This window comes from Canis aureus, chromosome 9, assembly GCF_053574225.1.
Source record: "Canis aureus isolate CA01 chromosome 9, VMU_Caureus_v.1.0, whole genome shotgun sequence".
In the NCBI taxonomy this organism is placed as follows: Eukaryota; Metazoa; Chordata; class Mammalia; order Carnivora; family Canidae; genus Canis; species Canis aureus.
The window spans coordinates 32,316,398-32,337,926 of record NC_135619.1 but is presented as its reverse complement, the minus strand read 5'-3'; the positions used below and the strand labels follow the sequence as shown (position 1 = coordinate 32,337,926).

General features: G+C 36.3%; 3 protein-coding genes across 7 annotated transcripts in view; 1 reads left to right on the top strand and 2 right to left on the bottom strand.

The window, feature by feature from the left end:
* Positions 1-2,707, bottom strand: part of LOC144319923 (uncharacterized) — a 38,588-nt gene extending 35,881 nt beyond the window's left edge. Inside the window, exon 1 of the mRNA XM_077908411.1 lies at positions 1,758-2,707. Coding sequence (XP_077764537.1) covers positions 1,758-2,707 — 950 coding nt within the window. The remainder of the gene's footprint in view (positions 1-1,757) is intronic.
* Positions 1,953-20,237, top strand: GNPNAT1 (glucosamine-phosphate N-acetyltransferase 1). Of its 3 annotated transcripts, none has more exons than XM_077909325.1 (6): positions 1,953-2,070; positions 7,611-7,778; positions 9,170-9,232; positions 10,669-10,796; positions 11,947-12,008; positions 14,119-20,237. In XM_077909325.1, the coding sequence occupies exons 2-6, from the start codon at positions 7,625-7,627 to the stop codon at positions 14,264-14,266; spliced, it is 555 nt and encodes a 184-aa protein (XP_077765451.1). In that variant the 5' UTR covers positions 1,953-2,070; positions 7,611-7,624; the 3' UTR covers positions 14,267-20,237. The 3 variants fall into 3 exon arrangements, with proteins under 3 accessions (XP_077765451.1, XP_077765450.1, XP_077765449.1); XM_077909324.1 differs by having other exon boundaries at positions 1,979-2,263; XM_077909323.1 differs by having other exon boundaries at positions 1,981-2,173.
* Positions 16,844-21,529, bottom strand: part of STYX (serine/threonine/tyrosine interacting protein) — a 40,991-nt gene continuing 36,305 nt past the window's right edge. For all 3 annotated transcript variants that reach the window (XM_077909321.1, XM_077909320.1, XM_077909319.1), the window contains one exon: positions 16,844-20,519. In XM_077909321.1, coding sequence (XP_077765447.1) covers positions 20,446-20,519 — 74 coding nt within the window. In that variant the 3' untranslated portion in view covers positions 16,844-20,445. The remainder of the gene's footprint in view (positions 20,520-21,529) is intronic.

Genomic DNA, 21,529 nt, shown 5'->3' with positions numbered 1-21,529 from the left:
AATTAGTCCTGAAGATGTAATGTAGGCATGGTGACTATAAGTAATAATACTGTATTGTATATTTGAAAGTTGCAAAGAGAGAAGCATCTGGATGGTTCAACTGGTTAAGCATTTGCCTTCTGTTCAGGTCATGATCCCAGGGTCCTGGGATTGAGCCCTGTATCAGGCTCCTTGCTTCTCCCTCTCTACTCTGTTCATGCTCTCTGTCGCTATTTCTGTCTCTCTATAATAAATAACAAAATCTTAAAAAAAAAAAAAAAAGCCTCAAAGAGAATAAATGTTAAAAGTTCTCATCACAAGAGAAAAAAATTTGTAAGTATGTGTGGTGAGGCATGTTACCTAAACTTACTGAAGTAATCATTTTGCAATACGTAAGTACATCAAATCATGATGTTATACATCTAAAACTAATACACTGTTACATGTGAATTATATCTCAATAAAAAACTAAATAAAAATGACTAGAGAACACATTAATGATTCCATTAAACTAGACTTTGAGATTGTCATCTGGCTACGCTTGGTTCCTCACTGCAAGTAAACCAACAGGCAAAGAAGGAGGACACTCACTGTACTGGCTAGTGACTATTAAGGAGAAATTGTGTTCCTCTGGCACAAAAGGGAAAAAGAAGGAATATATCTGAAATGCAGTAGGTACCTAAGGTACCTCTTAGAACTGTGCTCTGTGATAAATTTTATAATTGACTGCTTCAGTTTTTGCTAAATTATAAAATTTACCTCTTAGAACTGTGCTCTGTGATACATTTTATAACTGCTTCATTTTTTGCTGAATTACAACATTTACAGGATTCTGTTACTCCGAGAAAACTCACTGAAAACGTAGGGCCAAAGTGTGATAAGGAAACAAGGCTATATGTTTCTTAATATTTGTGGCGTTTCTTTCTTTTTTTATAGCTTATACATTCTTTCCCATGCAAAAGGCTAAAAAGAAGAACGGATACAGAAAACTGGATGCCATCAGCCTCACTGATGTTTGAAGGTGGTGAGAATGCACGAACCTGTAAAAGTGTTAACCGGAATTTAAGTTTCACAAAGAAGCAGAAAATAAAACTCCCGGCAAGACTATATATGGTGTTCATTGAACAGTATTGTTTAAGAATAAAACACTTTGCAATTTCAGAAAGTTGAAATTTATGGTATACCCCAGCGAATGGGAGCTACTAGCTAGCTGTGTGACGTTGGTACACTACTTTAACATCTCTGAACTCCGGTGTCCTAATCTGTAAAATGAGGACACATGTTTTGGAAACGGGAGGTGGGAGAAAAAGTCATTTTTTTTTTTTCCGTGTCCTAACCCCCACCCCCACCGGTGTTTCTCCGTCTCAGCAGAACTGACATTTCACCCCGGGCTGGAAGGTCGTCGTGGGGCCCTGTCCTGTGTAGTTGGAGACGGTGAACAGCATACCTGGTCTCTACCCACCTGTACCCTCTGTCATCTGGAGAGATGCTAGTGACACGTCTCCCACAGACAGGAGGCTGAAAAAGCTCCCGACATTGCCAATGGTCTTCTGGGAGGCAAAAACCGCCACAGCTGAGAACCAGTGTCTCAACCCTACGGTTCATCCAAAAAGGATCTGAAAGGAGCGTCACGGCCCCACTTCATGAGGTGACTCAGCTGCCAGCCAGTCGCCGAAGTCCTAATTAAATGGGCTATTGGAGGAAGGGGCCCCAAGGAGGGCAAGAAGCCGCACCGCCGGCTTCCGAAAATGAAAGAGGCCCACGCGGTGACCACTTACAGAGCGTGGCCGACGGCTGGGCAGAGCGCCCTCCCCCGAGGCCCAGAGCCGGACGCCGCCGCGAGGGCCGCGCGCGGGGAGCCAGCCGGGGCGCGACCCCCACGCCGCCGGGAGGCGGAGCCCCGGGAGGCCGTCCTCGCCGCGCCACGTGCCGGAGCCGCCGCAGGCCCCGCCCCCCGAGCGCCCCTGCGTAAGCGGCCGGGCTGAGGCGGAGGCGGAGGCGGAGGCGGAGGCGTTGGCGCTGCCACGTCCTGGTCGCGGCTCGCGCAGCGGCGGCCGCACGGCAACCGTGGCTCGGGAGGTGGAGGAGGAGGTGGGGCTGGCGCTGAAGCCGGATCCGGATCCGGTACCGCGTCGCCGGGTGGGAGAGAGTCCGACGGGCCTGGAGAGGAGCGCCGAGCGCGAGGCCCCCACGGGTGAGGGAGGCTGAGGGCCGGGGAGCGAGAGCGGGGCCGCGCCGGGTGACCTGGGGGCCTGGGGGGCCTGCCTTCGCGGTTACCAAACAGGTGTGACTGGGACCGCTGCCCGGGTCGGGCGAGGGAGGTGGGCCCGGGGCGAGGTGTGCGTTTAGCTGGGCCAGGTGGGTGCACTTGTGGTTGTGGAGCGCGGTTGGGAGCAAGTTGAGCGGACGCGCGCCTGGAGCCGAGCGCGGTTCGGGATGAGGGCGGGTGGTCCAGCCGCGCGGGGCTGGCCCTGGCAGGCCGGAGCAGGGCCGGGAGTCGAACTCTCGGCTCGGCAGGCTCTGGCCCGGGGGATCGAGACGCTTGCCCACAGTCTCTCTGCCGCCATCGGTTTTGAACGGGCACGAGTGCCCCGACCCCCTCCCCCTCCCCCGTCCCTTTCCGAGCTGCACCCCACGGCGGTCGGGAGCCGCTTGAGGACACGCTCCTGCTCGGAGGAGCACACCCTGCCCTGACTGGTTGGGGCTTTCCGTGCGGGGAGGAGGCCATCCTTTGTCTCTTTTCCCGGGGCTTGTACCCCTGGACGCACTGGGCGCTAGGATTTCCCCTTACAAGAGGTGCTGATGTTTACGTAAACCGAAGTCTTAACATTTCCTACAACGTTGAAACGTGGGGGGGGGGGGGGGGGGGTGGATTATGGGATTAGTTTTGTTAGGTTATATACAGTGGTGAGCAAATCTTAGAATGGATCTCAAGAAATCATTGAGATCAGTCCTATTTAGGCAGAATTCGCTGACTTTTTTTTTTTTTTCTTCAAAATGAGACTTATTAACCTGTCTGGTGCGATGATGTAAAGATTGGCGTGTATTGAGTATGGTATTTTAGGGCTCAGGGTAGGAAAACAAGATAGGATTCTAGGCTCAGTTCACTCATTTGCAGTGTTACCTTGGGGCTCCACACGCTCCAGTTTCCTAATCGGTAGTCTGGGAATAATGCCAGATTATAGGGGTCAAATTAACGATCAGAAAATAACTTTGTAAAATTCTCAAGTGAAGTATAAATTGCACGGTTTCATAAAAATGGCCAGGCCTCCTAAAATCATCAGCGAATAAAGAGTGTTTGGCCTTCAGATAAAAAATGTAGCCAAATAATTATTGAAATTGTTATGAAATGCATATAGACAAGACCTAAAGTCTCAGAGAACCTTTCCCCATTCACCATGTACTGAAGTAACATAGCGATGGCCTTGAGGTATGTAAAGCAGTTTACATTGGGCCTTGGATTATGCTTTTAAAATTTTTGTATCGACTTTAAAATTTTTCATTCCCAGTGTCCAACTTGTTGCTCCTAGTTACTTGCTTCCAGCAGCACCTCCTCCCTATTTGTATTTTTGTGTGCTGTAGAAACTGGGAAACCAGATTGTAGAAATTGTGTCCAGAGAGTAGTCAAATGAATGAAAACCTGATGATCCTAGTAAAAAAGAGTTTGGTGGATGATTTTTGTCATATCACTTGTGGCAATTTGGGAATCCTTCTTTTGAGTTTTTTGAAATGTGACCTTCAAGTAAGTCTCTTGCCATTTGCTATTCATTCACCAGGCATTTATTGGGTTGTTAGGCATATATGGGCCTTGTAAATGCACACAAACTTGGCAGTTAAATTGGAAAAGTTCTGGAGAAATATTTAGGGAGGTTAAGGGCTTACTTTTTTAAAATCGGTCACCCCAGTGATAATGATGAGATTCCCCCTCAAACCACTGCAGTTCTATTTACTGAAATTTCCTAGTTTTGCAGTACCTTGGGGTACCTTAAGATGCTAAATTATTATTTATTTTTAAAAAATATTTTATTTATTCATGAGAGACAGAGAGAGAGGCAGAGACACGACACGGGCAGAGGAAGAAGCAGGCTCCACGCAGGGAGCCTGACACGGGACTCAATCCGGGTCTCCAGGATCACTCCCTGGCCTGAAAGCAGGCCCCAAACCGCTGAGCCATCCAGGGATCCCCTAAAATATTTCTTTTGTAAACCAAATTTATCTATTTCATTCCTTTCTAAAATCTTTCAAAATTTGGTGTCAAATCACATCCTATTTTAACTTTCCCAGCATATTAATTGGGCACCAGCAGAATTTTACTAACTGGGGGTGGAGTAAGATGAAGGAAACTTTAAGTATAGCTTTGTTTTATAAAATAGCCATACTTAAAATAAAATAACATTTTGTTATTTCTGATGACCTGAGTAATGGATTCTTATTTCTATTTAGAATGCTTTATTGTATTTTGACATGTCTGATACTCTTATTTTTCAAATACAGTTTATAAGTGTTGCGTTTGATTAAATTTTTATCTTATACAATGAAGTAGGGAATTCATCTTCACTAGTTCATCTTCAGTACAAAGAGTACAGAATCTGGAGTCATGCAGGAATGGCTGCATAATCTGTGGTAACCTGTGCAGAATTTCAAGACAGTGGCAACATAGACTAGAACCAAGTGTGGGGCCCTGGGCAGCTGCACAGGTCCAGTGCCCTTGAAGCTGGCTCTGTTGTCTGGTTCTAATCCTAACTTTGTTCCTTATTGGCTCTGTTATCTTGAGCAAGTTACCTTGCCTGCTTCCTGGTCTGTAAAATGGAGGTAATAGTGATATTTCATTTTATTCTTATGTGTTAACAAATACAAAGCACTCCATAAATTTTAGCCAGTATTATTTATTTTTATGATCATTCGTGGAATAGGACCATTAGGCTAAAGAAAAGCACAGGAAAACATTAGTATTTACTGTTTTAAAATTCATTCGTTAAATGCTTCGTAATCCTAGTTCTCCTGTATACCTCCTCTCCCCTTTCTCTTCAAAATTATTATTTTGCGTGTTTTCTAGGCTATATTTTATTGTGAACTCAGGCAGCTTGGTAGGAAAAAGTAATCTAGTTAACTTTAAATTATTGTAATGTTCATCTAAATTCCCTTTTCGCTTTCTTTAAACTTCATGGTTATACCTACATGATAAATAAAATGATCATCAAACTGTTTAAATAGTGTGCCACCCTGAGGTACTTAAGTTTTTTAACACTTTCTGGCTTCTGAAATTAATATATGTTTTACCTTGTTAATAAATAAATAGCCTGTTTATTTGTATACCTGAAAAACAGTGTTGTTACCCATCTTTCAGATGGGTATACCTAAAAGCTTCAGGGATCAGTTATCAGGGACAGATGGCAAAATGCATGCATTAAAGTTAACTTATAAAAAAATCTGTTTCAAGTGGACTGTAAGCTTGTTAAATTTGATTGCTGATCATCACAATTTATTTCCTTATTATTCTTAGAACCAGGTATAGAGTTTATAGCATAACATATTTGAGTCCTTTTTGGGGGGCGGGGAAGCCCCTTGGATTCTACATAATACACTATGATTTTTTTTTTTTATTCTTTCTTTCCTAAGAATGTTTCAGTTTAACATAACATAAACAGGGATGCCTGGGTGGCTCAGGGCTTGATCCTGGGATTGGGGATCTGAGTCCCATATCGGGCTCCTTGCAGGGAGCCTGCTTCTCCCTCTGCCTGTGTCTGCCTCTCTCTCTCTGTCTCTGTGTGTCTCTCATGAATAAACAAATAAAATCCTTAAAAAAATATATAGATAACCTGTCATCCTTTTTGTAGCCCTTGCTACAGTGCCTGATTCATGAGTTAATGTAAAGATGAAAAATATCAAAAATTTACAAACATGAATTTGTAATTAGTTGCTAACTAAAATATGTCTTGTTGAGCATTTGCAGTATGCCAGGCACTATTAAGTGCTGTATATAATAATTCATTTTGTCCTAATAATTTCATCTCCATTTTACAAATGAAACATTATCAGAGCTGACATTAGCCATAATCAAATTTGACATTTGAACATTAATGTGACTCCAGAGCTCATGCTCTTTTCCATCTTAGATTTAAATTCTAGCTCCACTTTGTGATCTTGGGCAGGTTACTTTACATGTCCTGCCTGCATTTCCTCGCCTGTTAAAATGGAGAATAATCACCCTCATCCTGTAAGATTGTTAAAGTAAATGAATTAGTAATGTGTAAAGTCCTTTGAACAATGTCTGGTCCATCAGAAGTGCTGAACAATGTTAACTTCTAATTAACTTCTTAATTACATCACACTACCTTCCCAAAGCCTCTACTACAGTTGCAGCATTACTTGTATGGTTATGTTGGGTTCCACAGGCAGGAGTTTAATCAACCTTTAAGAAAAAGTTAATAACAATTGCCCTTAAGCATAATGTGACTTAGGAAATAGGGAACATAATGGGAGTAGGGTTATTGGAAAAATCGTTAAATGGACTTTAATTTTTCCTGTTTCCTTGTTTGGTGGTAGTTATAGATAGGTATCTTAAATTCTTTGTTTCTGGAAGCAAGTATCAAATAGTTTCTTTGAGTAAAGGGATAGAAATAAGAGAGGTTGCTTTACAGTCTCCTAATAGTTCTTAGGAAGACCCCATTCTAGTGGCTCTGTGTTCCACAGACATTCCGCTGCCCGCATTGTTATTCTTTATATAACTTGTTTTTCTTTCTATTATATCTGTTATTTAGTCTTTTTTATTAGACTACAGGTAGTAAGAATCTTCCCATTTCTAAATGTTCAAAAAAGACAATACTATAATTGATCCTTTTATAATCACATGAAAGACTGGCAATTCTTAAAGCTGCCTAAATGCCGCTGAGAAAGTTACATTACAGATTTTTGGAAAATCCTGGTGTGAAAAAAAAATCCAACAGATACCTTTAATATGAATGTCATAGCTGAAACCAAATATTACAATTAATGTAGAGAGTATTTTAAGCCAGTTCATCAATTATCTTTCCATAGTCCATATAAACAAGTAACATGCACAGTAAGTCTTAGTGGTAAGACTGCCAACAAATAATTTCTTAGCCAAATAATAAAATCCAATAATGAAAAAACATAAAAGTTCATGGGAAGTCAGCTATTCACAGAGCTATGCTAGTACCAACCCATAGGAAAAATGTGTTATTTTTTTAAGAATTTATTTTTTATTTTAGAGTGCACATGTGTGAGTATGGAGAAGGTCAGAGAGAGAAGGAGAGAATCTTCAGCAGACACCATCCATGCTTAGTGCGGAGCCAACACTGGCTGGATCTCACAACCCTGAGATCATGACCTGAGCAGAAACCAAGTCAGTTGCTGAGCCACATAGGCACCCCAGGAAAAATGTTTTAAAACACTTGGTAGAAAATGGGGTTTTAAAGTTTAAAACTTAGAAATTTAGTCACTTGTTTTCTGATGATCACCATGAGTTTTCTATTTATCTGTGGTTGTGGCATTTATGTTAGATTCAGGATAGAATAAAATACCTTGCATATGTGTTAATTTTTATTAAGTAATTTCATCAATCCTAATTCCCTATTAAAAATGCCTTACCATTTAAAATTGTATTTTAGACCTTACTGCAAAGATGAAACCTGATGAAACTCCTATGTTTGACCCAAGTCTACTCAAAGAAGTGGACTGGAGCCAGAATACAGCTACATTTTCTCCAGCCATTTCCCCAACATATCCTGGAGAAGGCTTGGTTTTGAGGCCCCTTTGTACTGCTGACTTAAATAGAGGTAGGGACTCAGTTTACAAATCCTGGTTAGAATTATACAGTTGGCCCTTGAACAACATGGTAGTTAGGGGCACTGACCCCTGTGCATATGAAAATCTGTTTATAAATTTTGATTCAACAAACACTTAACTTACTAATAGCCTACTGTTCACTGAAAGCCTTATCAATAAGAAATGGTTGACTAACACATATCTTATAAGTGTTATATAATGTATTTTTAAAGTAAGCTAGAGAAAAGAAAATGTCATTAAGGAAATCATAAGGAAGATAAAATTTACGGTACCGTAATGTACTTATTAAAAAAAATCTGTAAGTGGACCTGCACAGTTCAAACCTGTGTTATTCAAGGGTCAGCTGTAATTAGCATTCTATTTTCTCTAGAAACATATGTTGTTTAAAAAATATTTGCATTTTGAATTATTTTTATACTTAATTTTTTTAAAGATTTTATTTTGAAGTAAACTCTCCACACAGTGTGGGGCTCAAATTCACCACCTCAGAATCAAGAGTTGCATGCTCATTTATAAAGTGACTGAGACACTCAACTCCCAATATATGTATGTATCATGGCTAAGTCCAAGTATTACTCTGAAATATTTCATATGGCTTAAATACAGCACTAATTAAGAATCCCAAAAGACTTTTCTTCATGAAGGTGAAATTATCATCTATAATGACACATAAGGAAGAATCTTCTCTAAGAAGCTGAATAGGGAATGAGAGTGGAGATAATTTGCCTTGGATACATTGCAAAGGTTTTGTTTACATATATTTTTAATGTCTAAGTTTTCCAAAATGATTTTTTAAAATTTTATAATAAAAAAAAATGAACTTTTTCATTTCCTTTTTGGTAGGAAATCTAAAGAAACTAATTTTGGTAAGCTAAATATTGAGTGTGTAGAAATTAAGATTCTCAAAGTTTTAAAATGTTCACATTAACAATAATGAAATCGGTTATCTTGTCTCAACAATATTGCTTTTATTTTTAAAATAGTATACTTGGGCATAATGACAGTCTTGTTGCACTTTTAAGTAAAATCAAAGCACGTATTTGGGAAAACTTGGCATTTCCTGCACCAAATTTAATGCAAATTACACATTGAAAAATATACCTGCTGGTTTTTAAATATTGAATCATTAAGGTCGGCGCTATTCCAAAAATCTCATACAGGCAAAAACATTGGTAGAACCTATTATTCTTTGTTTTATGTAATGATTACAGAAGGAATAATGGGTTTCATCTTAATCTTTAATAAAATGATTATTTTTAAAATGATTACAGAAAGTTGTGAAAACACAAATGCCCACAATCCTACCAGCTTCACACATTCATTCCTTCTTTTAATCTTTTATATGGTCTTCTCATAATTTGAAATCTGTTTTTCACACTAGGTTTTTTTAAGGTATTAGGCCAACTGACAGAGACTGGAGTGGTCAACCCTGAACAATTTATGAGTAAGTACTACAGCCCCTTTTCCTGAATGAAAAATAAAGGGAAACAAGATTTTTTCATTTAGGGCTATGTTCAGTGTCTACTTGTGTTTTTCTTCAAATAGCTGGAAATTATTCATATAGCAATTAGCCATTTTCTTATTTAAATGTTTAATGTGGCTAACCTGTTATAGGATCCAAGAGTAATAATTACCGTGTTTTACAAAACACCTGACTTTTTAGATAATTACTGTAGCTGGTGACAGCTCTAGAGATTGTTCTGTACTGTAGTATATTTCATGTGGTTAGGTTATTCATGGAAATTTCATCACCAAATATAGGGTAAGAGATTATGTTCTGAATTTAGTTTGTTTTTATTAAATTTTAAGATCCATAGGAATCAGAATGTATAGTTCAGCCCCTTTTTTTTAGTCCATATGAGAGAATGGAAACCAGAGAGGTCAAATGACTGAAGATCACAGGTAGTTATTGGTAAGGAAAGGAATAGAACTTTCCTGATTCCATCTAGTGCTCTAACACTGTCCTCCTGTTTGCTATAATATCTTCATTTCCTCCATTAGGTAATTTTGTTATGTACTCTATTTGAGCCTCCCAAGATGAAGATCATCATTTTCTGATTTTCATTGTTTTTCTTCACTGAATTTATTTCTTCTTTCCACTCCAGAACCCTATCTAGAACAAGACTATGGAAATAAACTATATATGAGATTAGGCTTTTTTATGCATATCTGATTAGATGGAGAAACCTATTATTTGGCAATATAAGTTCTAAAAATCAATTTGAGAGTAAAGTATTCCATCTTTGCATTTGTCATGGGACTTTGGAATGATTACCTAGAAATGAAGACAATTTTCAACCTACTTCACAAGGTGCTTTCAAAACAAGCAAAACTGAGGATTCTGTTTTTAAAAAAGCAAGTCAGGTAGTCATGAAACCACTTCAGGTCACAAGGAGAAAACTGAAAACTACTTGTCAAAATGTTTTGAAGCCAGAAGACTAAAAGTTACAGAATGGAGCCGTGTAAACATTCTTATTAAAATTTGCATTTTGTTCTACTCAAATACTGAGTGTTGTAAAGGTTAAAGAAAGTAATGACTTAAAGTAATGAAGATATTAAGACAGTCTTCAATTCATTAGTCACAGAAGTGGCAACATCTACAATTTATTTGTATTATAAGTGCCATTCATCTGACATAGCTGTTAATAGTTGTACTTTGCTAACAGGTTTTTCAAAGGTAAGGGCCATATTCCAAGTGATAATGATTGCTCATATTTTGGCCACTTGGACATTTCTGACATTTTCTTTAGAAACAAAGTGTAAATTACCATGATGAAGTAGCTTTTAAGTATTCAATAATGGTATTAGTTAATCCTAGCATTTTTATGGCACCTACTAAAGTTTAATGTCCACCACATAACACTTTTCCAATTTCCACAGAATCTTTTGAGCACATGAAGAAATCCGGGGACTATTATGTTACAGTTGTGGAAGATGTGACTTTAGGACAAATTGTTGCTACAGCAACTCTGATAATAGAACATAAATTCATCCATTCCTGTGCTAAGGTATGTGTTCACATTAATGCTTATGACTAAAATGAACAGGTGTTTTCTAGCAAAACTAACTTTGAGTTTCCATTAGACCAATCTATTTTCTCACTGCATTTCATTATAAAATGAGCTGTACTGCCCTGAAAACTTTGCTTACTAGAAATCACTTAGTAACATTTTCCCATTGTGTTCTGGAAGTTGGAAGAAAATGTATTAATAATCTGAATTGTTTGCTAAAAATTGTTTTGTAAGGTGTCAGATTTGGTAAAATCCTAGAGAAACCAAGTCAGCGTCATGTATTTGGCAGTAATGATTAGAATACCTGATGCTATTTTTCAAAAAACACAATACTGTATATATAGATTAACACAAATTTCCATCAGTTTCCAAGCAGTTAAAGGGTTCAGAATATTATATCATTAACCCTTGACCAACATGAGTTAAGGACACTGATACCCCCCCACCTATCTGCAATCAAAAATCTGCATGTTACTTGACTCCTGAAACTACTAATAGCCTACTGTTACTGGAAGTGTTACCAATAACATAAATAGCTCATTAACACATTTTGTATGTTAGATATATTACGTATGGCATTTTTATAGTAAAGCTAGAGAAAAGAAAATGTTATTAAATCATAATGAAAATATTTACAGAGTATTTATCCAAAAAAATCTGCATATAAGTGGCACACCTGTGCTGTTCAAACCCATGTTGTTCAAGGGTCAACTGTATACTCTAATTTCTAGTGCCCGTTCACTCCCTATGACTCACATGAGAACCTAGGTAATCCAGTGAAAATAGATAGGAACATTTGGAATGTATTGTGAGGTATGAATTTTGGTGGGGTTTCTTTACTAGAAATTAATCAATTGTATTTAGATGTTTGAAAGAAAACTATTAAGCAAGGAGTTAAGATGTAGTATAACATGACAAAATTACATTTTGGTGATGTGGATTCTGAAATCTTTAAAACAGTGGGGTGGGCAGATTTAAGACATAGACAAAACAAGATTAGGCCACAAGTTGATTCATTATAGTAAGTAAAAAAGGCATTTTGGTTTTTAAAGTTTGTTCATAAAACATCACTGAATTGTCACTTGCTGATTTAGCTAAAAACAAAACTACATGCCTAAGTCTTTTAAACATTGTTAAACATTTTCAGAGAGGAAGAGTAGAAGATGTTGTTGTTAGTGATGAATGCAGAGGAAAGCAGCTTGGCAAACTGTAAGTAGGCAGAAACAAGGTTAGATATTTTTTCTGTTGTAGTTAATATGTTCTTTCGTCAATGTTTTCCTGTTTGAAATTCTTTTTAGATGTCATCAATTAGGCTCACTCAGCAGCTTAAGCTAAATTTATTTTATTTTATTTTATTTTATTTTTTATTTATTTATGACAGTCACAGAGGGAGAGAGAGAGAGGCAGAGACACAGGCAGAGGGAGAAGCAGGCCCCATGCACCGGGAGCCCAACGTGGGACTCGATCCCGGGTCTCCAGGATCGCGCCCTGGGCCAAAGGCAGGCGCCAAACCGCTGCGCCACCCAGGGATCCCTTAAGCTAAATTTAATGAACAAAGTACTTTTATGTTTTATCATTAAGTTTAGAAATTAGAAGTATACTGTTTCGTAGACCATAAAATTTTTTAAATTAACTTTTTAAAAGATTTATTCATGAAAGACGGGGGGGGGGAGGGGGGCAGAGACATAGGCAGAAGGAGAAGCAGGCTCCATTCAGGGAGCCTGATGTGGGACTTGATCGGGGACTCCAGGATCAAGCCCTGAGCCGAAGGCAGATGCTTAACCGCTGAGCCACCCAGTCGTCCCTTTAAATGAACTTTTAATAATAGTATTCTACTAGTAGGAAAAAAACTTGTGGCCAGGTCAAGTGATTCACCCCAGTTTCCCAGTCATGTTTAAAAACAAAGGAGATGTTCTGTCTCCTAAGTTTTATTTATTTTTGTCTCATAAGTTTTAGAAACATACTGAAACAGGCTTTGTTAAAATCTTCTGTGCATTTATCTAAATCTTTTAAAATAAATGTCTCATAGGTTTATTGCCTATCTTATAAGCTAGAACTTGCTTTAGTACCATCTCTTCTGAGTTTTAGGAATTCACTCAGTAAATATTTAGTACTTGCTATGTGCCAGATATTATTCTAGGTATTTAGGATATATCAATGAACAGACCAGACCAGCTTCTAGTATTCTAGTCCACTTAATTTTATCATACCTTTTATAATTTCATAACTTCAGTCAAAATGTTCTCTCTTCAAAATGATACACAACTTTTCAGTCTATGCAAATATGAGAAACCCTTCTGGATAAATTTTTGTAGATCTTTTCTGGTCTTTTTCTCCCTAAGGCAGTTAGAATCATATTCCATTTTTTTAAGATTTTCTTTACTTATTTGAGAGCAGGGGGAAGGGCAGGAGGAGGAGACTCCCCACTGAATAGGGAGCCCAGGGTGGAATGGAGGGGCACCCATCCCAGGACCCTGGTATCATGACCTGAGGCGAAGACAGACACTTAACCCCAGCCAGGAGCCCCTAAAATCACATTCTATTGGGTTTGGAAAATGTATACTTTTTTGCTGTATTTCATATTAATTAGAGCAATCCAGAGTTAATCTGATACATATTTTCACAAACGTTAGCTTTAAAATGATAACAAAAGCTATTTATTTCACATGGGAAATCACGTGGGAAATGTTGACTGTTCCTGAGTAGTTTGAATAGATTTAGGGAAAAAAAATTTTTAATTTTGGCCATATTTTTAAAAAGATTGAGTCTTTAGTTGTTTTGTTTTGTTTTGTTTTTTTTTTCTTTAGTTGTTAACATTAATCTTAAAACTAGTATTGGGATCCCTGGGTGGCGCAGCGGTTTGGCGCCTGCCTTTGGCCCAGGGCGCGATCCTGGAGACCCGGGATCGAGTCCCACGTCGGGCTCCCAGTGCATGGAGCCTGCTTCTCCCTCTGTCTGTGTCTCTGCCTCTCTCTCTGTGACTATCATAAAAAAAAAAAAAAAAAAAAATTAAAAAAAAAAAAAAAAAAAAAAAACTAGTATTAAGGAGGGTTTAGGGTGAATTTAGTATTGTTCTATTATATAATGGGCTAGAGATTACTAGGTAAAGTATATTTGAAACAGTAAAATGCTTGGGGTGAATTAAATGCTTACCCACTTACAATTTGAATATTTAAATATAGTGAGAAAGGTCATGGTTAAATCTCTAATATAAATTTGAAGTTTTATTTATATAATCTTCATTCATATTATTACTCAAATGCACTTTTATTAACAAATGCTCTATGCTTTCCCTCCCTCCCCCATTTTTGAATTTCAGGTTATTATCAACCCTTACTTTGCTAAGCAAGAAACTGAACTGTTATAAGATTACCCTTGAATGTCTACCACAAAATGTTGGTTTCTATAAAAAGTTCGGATATACAGTATCTGAAGAAAACTACATGTGTCGGAGGTTTCTAAAGTAAAAAATCATTTAAGAAAGACATTTGTCAAAGGAGCTAATGCAACAAGGCAATACTCTCCCTAGAGTTAAAATACTTTGTTGCTGCAACTCAGTGACCTCCATAAATACTGGATCGAAAAAAAAAACATTGTAATACAACAAGTATAATGACATTTAGAAGATTACTTTGGGCTGGTGGGACATGCTGTGAGCTTAGATTACAAATGAGTATTATAAAGGGGATGATTTTTAACCAAAGGAATATATTTTTAACTTGAATCTTTTCTTGCATTGTATTTTTCTAAAGTTTGGCTTCATTTCTTTGTAGTTACAGTATAGGTAGTAAGAGTTATGTGTCTGCTATCTGTACTGATCATTAAAAAAAAAGCATACCATGAATAAGGCTGCTATCACATTCATAAAATGAGTATTTTTGTTTCAAAGAAATACCAGAAACCACTTGAGTGTATCATTTTTCCATATATTATATGAAATTGGATAAAACTAAATGTAATACAGTCCAGCATTTGTTGATCCTAATATATATTGGTAAACAACCTGGTCAGCCTTTTAAAGTAGAAATGAAAATGATAAAATGTGACAAGATTCAAAGTAAAACAATTTAAGTGTACATCTAAAAGTTTATAATTCTTATGCAGATAAGGTACTACCTGTCTTATATGTGAAATATAATTATTGTTTAAAATGAGCAAATATAAGGTACTTTTTAACAGTGAATTAACAAATCTTGGCATATTATGTATTTCTAACCTGATTTCTCATCTTTTCATCAATTTCTGAAGCCTTCTGAGTAATGTTTTTATGAAAAATAAATTACAAAATTGAGTGGAATATTTAAATATGTATCACTGCATTTGTTACTCCTTAAAATGCTGATGGAAGCTTTTCTATTTACTGTGAGTGTCATGGTACTATTATTCTGGTCACTATCTTATTTTGATTTTATTTATTTTAATTATTTTTTTTAAGTTGAAGAATTGGATATTTTATTAATGGTTCAAATCTTTTGCATTCCATGTTACATTAAACCTGTTCATATGATGAAGTTTTAAAACTCTATGTCTGGGTTTTTCTTGAGTCTTCGGTCACATCCTGGTTCATAAGTGACTTCAGTTTTGTGTGATTTTTGAAATTAAGTGGGAAGGTAAAGACAACCACTTTTTAATCCCTCTAACTCACACCTACCTCAGCTGGATTTAAGATTTCTCCCCTTGGAGTAAGCTAAAGTTGGCTGTCTAAAACAACAAAAACCCTTCTTCACCAAGAGAGTGTACTACTTACCTGCTAATGACCTATGCATATGAATTGATGTCTCTAGTGAAAGCAACAAACCTGCTAGTTTTGCCTTTTCAGGAGTCCTACAACCTTAGCATGACAGACAGTAGCTTTATTAGGTACATTCTGGTAATTAAGATCCATATTAAAAAAAATAATCCCTAACAGAATGCAAAATTGAATGCTTTACCTTACTTCTGAACAATTTGAAGTAAAATTATCTACAAAGTTAGTATTTAAATAAATCACTTTAACCAGTGTCCTTAAGGTCTTAAGTCCTTCCTATAGGAAAGTTACAAAGTACATTATATAAAAATTGTGTCCTTGAGCAAAATGGTGATCTATATTTAGCTTTAGTTAGCCAGAGTATGTTTAAAATTTTCTAAACCATATTGAGTAAACCTTGAGTACAGAAAACTGCATAAAACATTTCATGTAAACCATATATGCATATTTTAAAGCATTACTTTGCTTTTGAAAAGGTAGAATGAAGTGACAGTTGTGATTTTTATTATGCCTCAGATATTTTGTATATTTACATTTCCATAATTGTAGGATGCACATTTTTTACACTAGTATTTTGGAAATCTGGATCTCTCATTTTGGAAATCAAGATGCATTTTATTTATTTATTTAAAAGATTTTATTTATTTATTCATGAGAGAGACAAGAGAGAGAGGCAGAGAGAGGCAGAGACAGGCAGAGGGAAAAGCAGGCTCCATGCAGGGAGCCCCAATGTGTGAATGTGTGACTCGATCCAGGACCCTGGGAATCACACCCTAGGCCGAAGGCAGACGCTCTAACACTGAGCCACCCAGGAGTCCCTCAGGATGCATTTTATGATAAATGGCTTGCCCCATTTTATTCAACAATATTTTCCCTTTTAGTCATATCTAAAATTACAGAGATAGCATCTTAGATTTGATGAAGAATATGTAGGTAGGCTAACAGAACGTGGTACTGTGAAAGCAAGTTTTTTGTTTTTTTTTTTAATGGGCTAGAAGCTGCTCTGTGGATGACTTATATACCCTTTCCTTCAGACACAAATTCCCTCACTTTTAACTCCAAATCTGCTCAACTAATCCTGAGAAATATTCTTGAGCTAAAATTCAGGCCTTGCCTGGACTACTGACCATAATTTTTGTGTGTGTGACTACCGTGTTTTGGAAGATACTCTTAAGTGCTTCTCAAGGTCCAGTGTTCATTCATCCTTAATCTGAGGTAGTAAAACTGGGTTACTTATACCTAAAAGACAATAATCCAAAATTCTGAGGCATAAGGAGTACAAATGAGCATTTCAATCTTTTTGAGGTATAATGGCACAACAGTTTTAATACAACCACCAGTCTTCACAAAATAATTTTAATACTTTGTGCCTGGGCTAGCAGCATCTTGCACTGTGACATTCCTATACATACATAAGCATTTTATCCAAGTACAAATGTTAAAAGCAGAGTTAACTTAAGCAATTGCCTGTACAAAGGTAAATAGACACTGTAGATTATTTTTCTTGAATCATTTTTGCTGCATAGTAAATTGCAATTACATGTCAGTATAATGTTACTGATCTATAGAATACACTTTGAACTGTGAGGTATGGCAACTCCCTATGAGAGAGCTAACATGTAAACCTGAATATTTTGATTTTTTTTTTTTAGCTGCCATGGATGGGTAAGACAAAAAAATCCAGCATTCAAAGATCCTATAAACCTTCTAATCAATAAAAGTAAAATAAAATCTTTTAGTAATTCTCAGCTATTTCCTATCACTTCCATATTGGAATATTGTTGAATGGACAAAGAAAGTAAATACTGAAATGAAGCTAAGTTTGTTATGGAATTATGGATTAAACCAGTTATTAAAAAATAAAAATCCGCCAGGTAACTGCTCATTTACTTTACATCAAGTTGAGATCCTTATATATAAGTATATATATATGTGCACCCCAACTTTATAATTCAAGATTGCAGTTAAATATTTCTAATTCACTTGAATTACCATGGTAATAAGACAGTTAGAAACCTTGTATTTTCTTAAAAAGGACATGCTTAACATTTTCTGACATTACTTCTAAACTCAGATGAAGCACAAAATCCCCCCCCCAAAAAACAAATATTCTGCTCTAAAAGTCAAACAGTTGAGAGTTGGTAGCAGAAGCTATCCCAGTTTAACATTTCCACCTTAGAGTAGATACAAATAAACGTAACTGCTGTTTAAACACCCAATGAGTATGAAATTAACACAAACCAATAAGGTAAGAATACTGCCATTCCAGTTTGAATATTTTCAATATTTGCTTCATACTTTTAAAGTGGACAGTAAAGCAGTTTTCCTGTTTTTGCTGCAATTTGTTTTAAATCCTTGCCCAGATTACATATTTAAAATTGGGTGCTATACTCATACATTATTCAAATATTGTAGAAAATAAATCATGATTGGTTAATTGTATTATAGGTAACTATCACAAAATATCCACAGAAATAACGGAATTCCAGAAATGGAACCAAATAGAAGACTGGAAGAGCTAGAACTAGTTGAACATTAGGTGTAAAAATGGATCCAGGGTAAAACAAACTTGGGGTGCTTACATGAAAGAATAAACTTCATGTTTTGTCCCCATTAGTACTGTACTCAAGAAGATGATAGTCCCTTTTCCTAGTGTTCAAGAGACAGTCTTTAATATACAGTGCTGGGCAGGCACTTTAGTGACAACATAAAAATTACAGTGGTTAGAAAAAGTGGAAAATTACCAGCTTTAAATTAATGACCAAATCTGTATTTTTGGCCCAAGTACTAGAGAGGATATGTCTCTTTAAGAAACTAATTTTAAAAATCTTAACTCCCTCATTTTAAAACCTAAATGTACTATAACGAAGATTCTTTTAAGCAGAGTTTCTGCTGAATAAAGGAGTATCATAGATTATTAGATTGCAAGAGAGATCTTTGCTGACCTATATAGTGATCTACATACAGGAAAGCTGTGTTATCTGGCACTTTGCCAAGTGGAATTTCTGAACACAATGCAAATCTTGACTGTACTAAACTACCACACCAAATGACCTAATAACACAACAGAATACAGGATCACAATGGGATTAATAATAGGCTTTTGTCAGCATAGTAAAATGTGGGAAGGGAAGGGAATCAGAAAAGGAATACCATCTGGGTCAACGGGAATGGACTCAATTTTAATTTCCACTTTCCTGCTATGCTGGATTGAAAAAAGCTCTTATGGTATTATATTACATTGTAGGGAGGAAAGCAAAGCAAGTAACTTGGTGTAATGGGTTACCTTGCATAGTACCTATTGGTACCAAGGGAATGTATGTAAATCATTCCCGTCAAAAAAGCACCTCAAGAGAGGACTGAGAAAAGTGAGATATAAAGGAGTTTTGTTTGTGCTACCCTAAATCAACTATAAAAAGTTAAAAACACTCCTCTCCTACCTCATGGCATACTTAAAATAGAAAAAATGTTTTTCTTAGAACAATTGTTATATGTATAAATAAAAATATGGAGAATTAAGGATCCATAAAGTGACTTTGTTAATGCAAATTATGGGGGATATTTGGATTAACTCAATGTAAAGAATTAAAACACTAAATACAGTGAAGTTTCCCACAAACCACTTTCCCCAATAAATGCATCTTCAAAGAAAAGCTGCTGCCTGAGCCAGAACAACCTCACAGAATCATTAAAACAACATAAAATGAAGGAGTAAATGTTCCATATTCCAAATAATTTACTGAGGTTTCTTTAAGCCTCAGACTCTGTCTTAACTAATTTATAATTAAAAAGAAAAAGAAATTACAGAAAAGTGTTTAAACTTTGTACTGTTCTACATACTAATTTAAAGGTCATGAAGATTTGTTTTTTTGTTGTTTTTATTTTCTTTATTGATGCAAGGCACTTTTCTTTTTTGGGCTTCATTTAGAAAAAAAAATAGTGCTACATTAGTTAATATATTCTACTTAGAACTATTTTGGACAAAGGAAAAATGGGCTAAACAACTAACTCTAAAAAGGAACAAACAACATTTGGCTTTTAAGGAAAAAAGGAAGTCACTTGAAAGTCTAAAACTCCTTGTTTTTTGAGTATCTGGTATTACCAAGCAAAACATCGTCCTTTGTTCATTAAACTTTTTTTTCTATAGAATTAACAAATTAGGAAGATAAGACGAATGGAAGCAATACTTGGATGTTAAAGTAAGAAGAGTTAGCTAATGTCATGATTCAAAGATTAATAAGGATTAAGAAATTTAAAAAAATAAAAGGGTAATGAAGCTATTGAGTTATACTAAAACAAAAATGTGGCAGATTCCTGCATGTTAATGTTTCCATAAGAGGTTCCATCATAAAAGTCAACTGTAAAATTATTTTTTAAATGTAATATATAGAACACAAAATGAATTTTTAGCAAACTTTAGGAAATTCTTGTTATAAATTACCCAGATTTTATAAACAAATCCCCCCTAACTTGCATTTTGTTTAAAGTAATAACTTTATATCATACAAATAAATTTCAAGTATGAAAAGTGCATTATTGCAATAATACCTCTTTGCAAGTCCAAAATTCTTGTTTATAATAAAACTGTAAAGTGTAAAAAGAAAGAAAGAAAGAAAGAAAGAAAGAAAGAAAGAAAGAAAGAAAGAAAGAAAGAAAGAAAGAAAGAAAAGGAAAGGAAAAGAAAAAAAGGAGTAAAACCAGTGCCATCTATTGCAGAAGTCCAACATCTTCTTAAAATGTTGCTCAACAAGTTGCAGAGAAACACACCTGGAAGCAACATGTAATTGGAAAAAAAAAAAAAAAAAAGACTTGTGTTTTTACCATTTTACATTATTATTGTCTCTAGTATTTTCTCCTTCCCAAATAGAAATTCACATCCTCTATAATGTTGCTCTTGAGTCAGCCATTCTGTGCAGTTGCTACTTGCATGTTTCCAAAATCCTCTTCTTCTTCATGTGTTCTCTTCAAACTGCCTAAAAATTATTGCATGAATAGAACGGGAACTCATTTGTGAGAATGTTAGAGCGAGTAAAATTTCATTTTCATAAAGTGTTATCATGTATATGCACTATGAGAATTCCAAGACTGAATTTTTAGGAAATGTCAGCAAATCCTTTTGCTATAAATTACTAAGCAACTTTGTATCTTCATGACAGAATACATTTCCCCTCGTGAGAATTAATTATGTCTTAGGTATTACTACAATTGTCTTAGTATTACTAATAATCATTTTGAAAATAGTTTGAAAAAAAAAATATATTTTAAAGATTATATAAAATGACAATATCGAGTGACAGAGAGCAAGCAAGCCCACAAAGAGGGAGCGGCAGGGAAAGTGAGAAGCAGACTCCCTACAGAGCAAGGAGCCTAATGTGGGACTCCATCCCAGGACACTGGGATCATGACCTGAGCCAAAGGCAGACATTTAATCAATTGAGTCACCCAGGCACCCCTAAAATAGAATTTTAAAGGAAATAATGGTACTTAAATGTTTGGTTACCTTTAGGCACCAGACTCTATGACTTAGAACATAAAATATAAGACATTAATTTTACATTGTATAATTTTATTTTGTAGATTATCTTTTTTGCTTTCATAGACACTGCTGAAAATTTTTCCATTGAAAGCTGTGGTTTTATTACCAACAGGTCTAGAGCTGGGAGAAAGGATGGCTTGCAGCAGATAATACGGCTGCTATAGCTAAATTTCAGATGCAGTGCTATACCTGCATTCTAAAAGAGGTATGAGGCATAAATAACTAATGCAAAGTAGAAAGTGAGGAGGTATAAATAAAGCTCTATAGGAGTTCCGAATAACTAGGGATTGGAGGAAGATGAAGTTAATCATCATTTCTCTTGAGGAGATATAACATGAACTAAGTTTTTAAGGGTAGAAAGACTGAATGTGCATTCTAGGAGGAGAAAAGAGACAAAATGAAACCATCAAGTAGTTTGGCTTTCTGGAGTGCCTATATAAAGAGGAA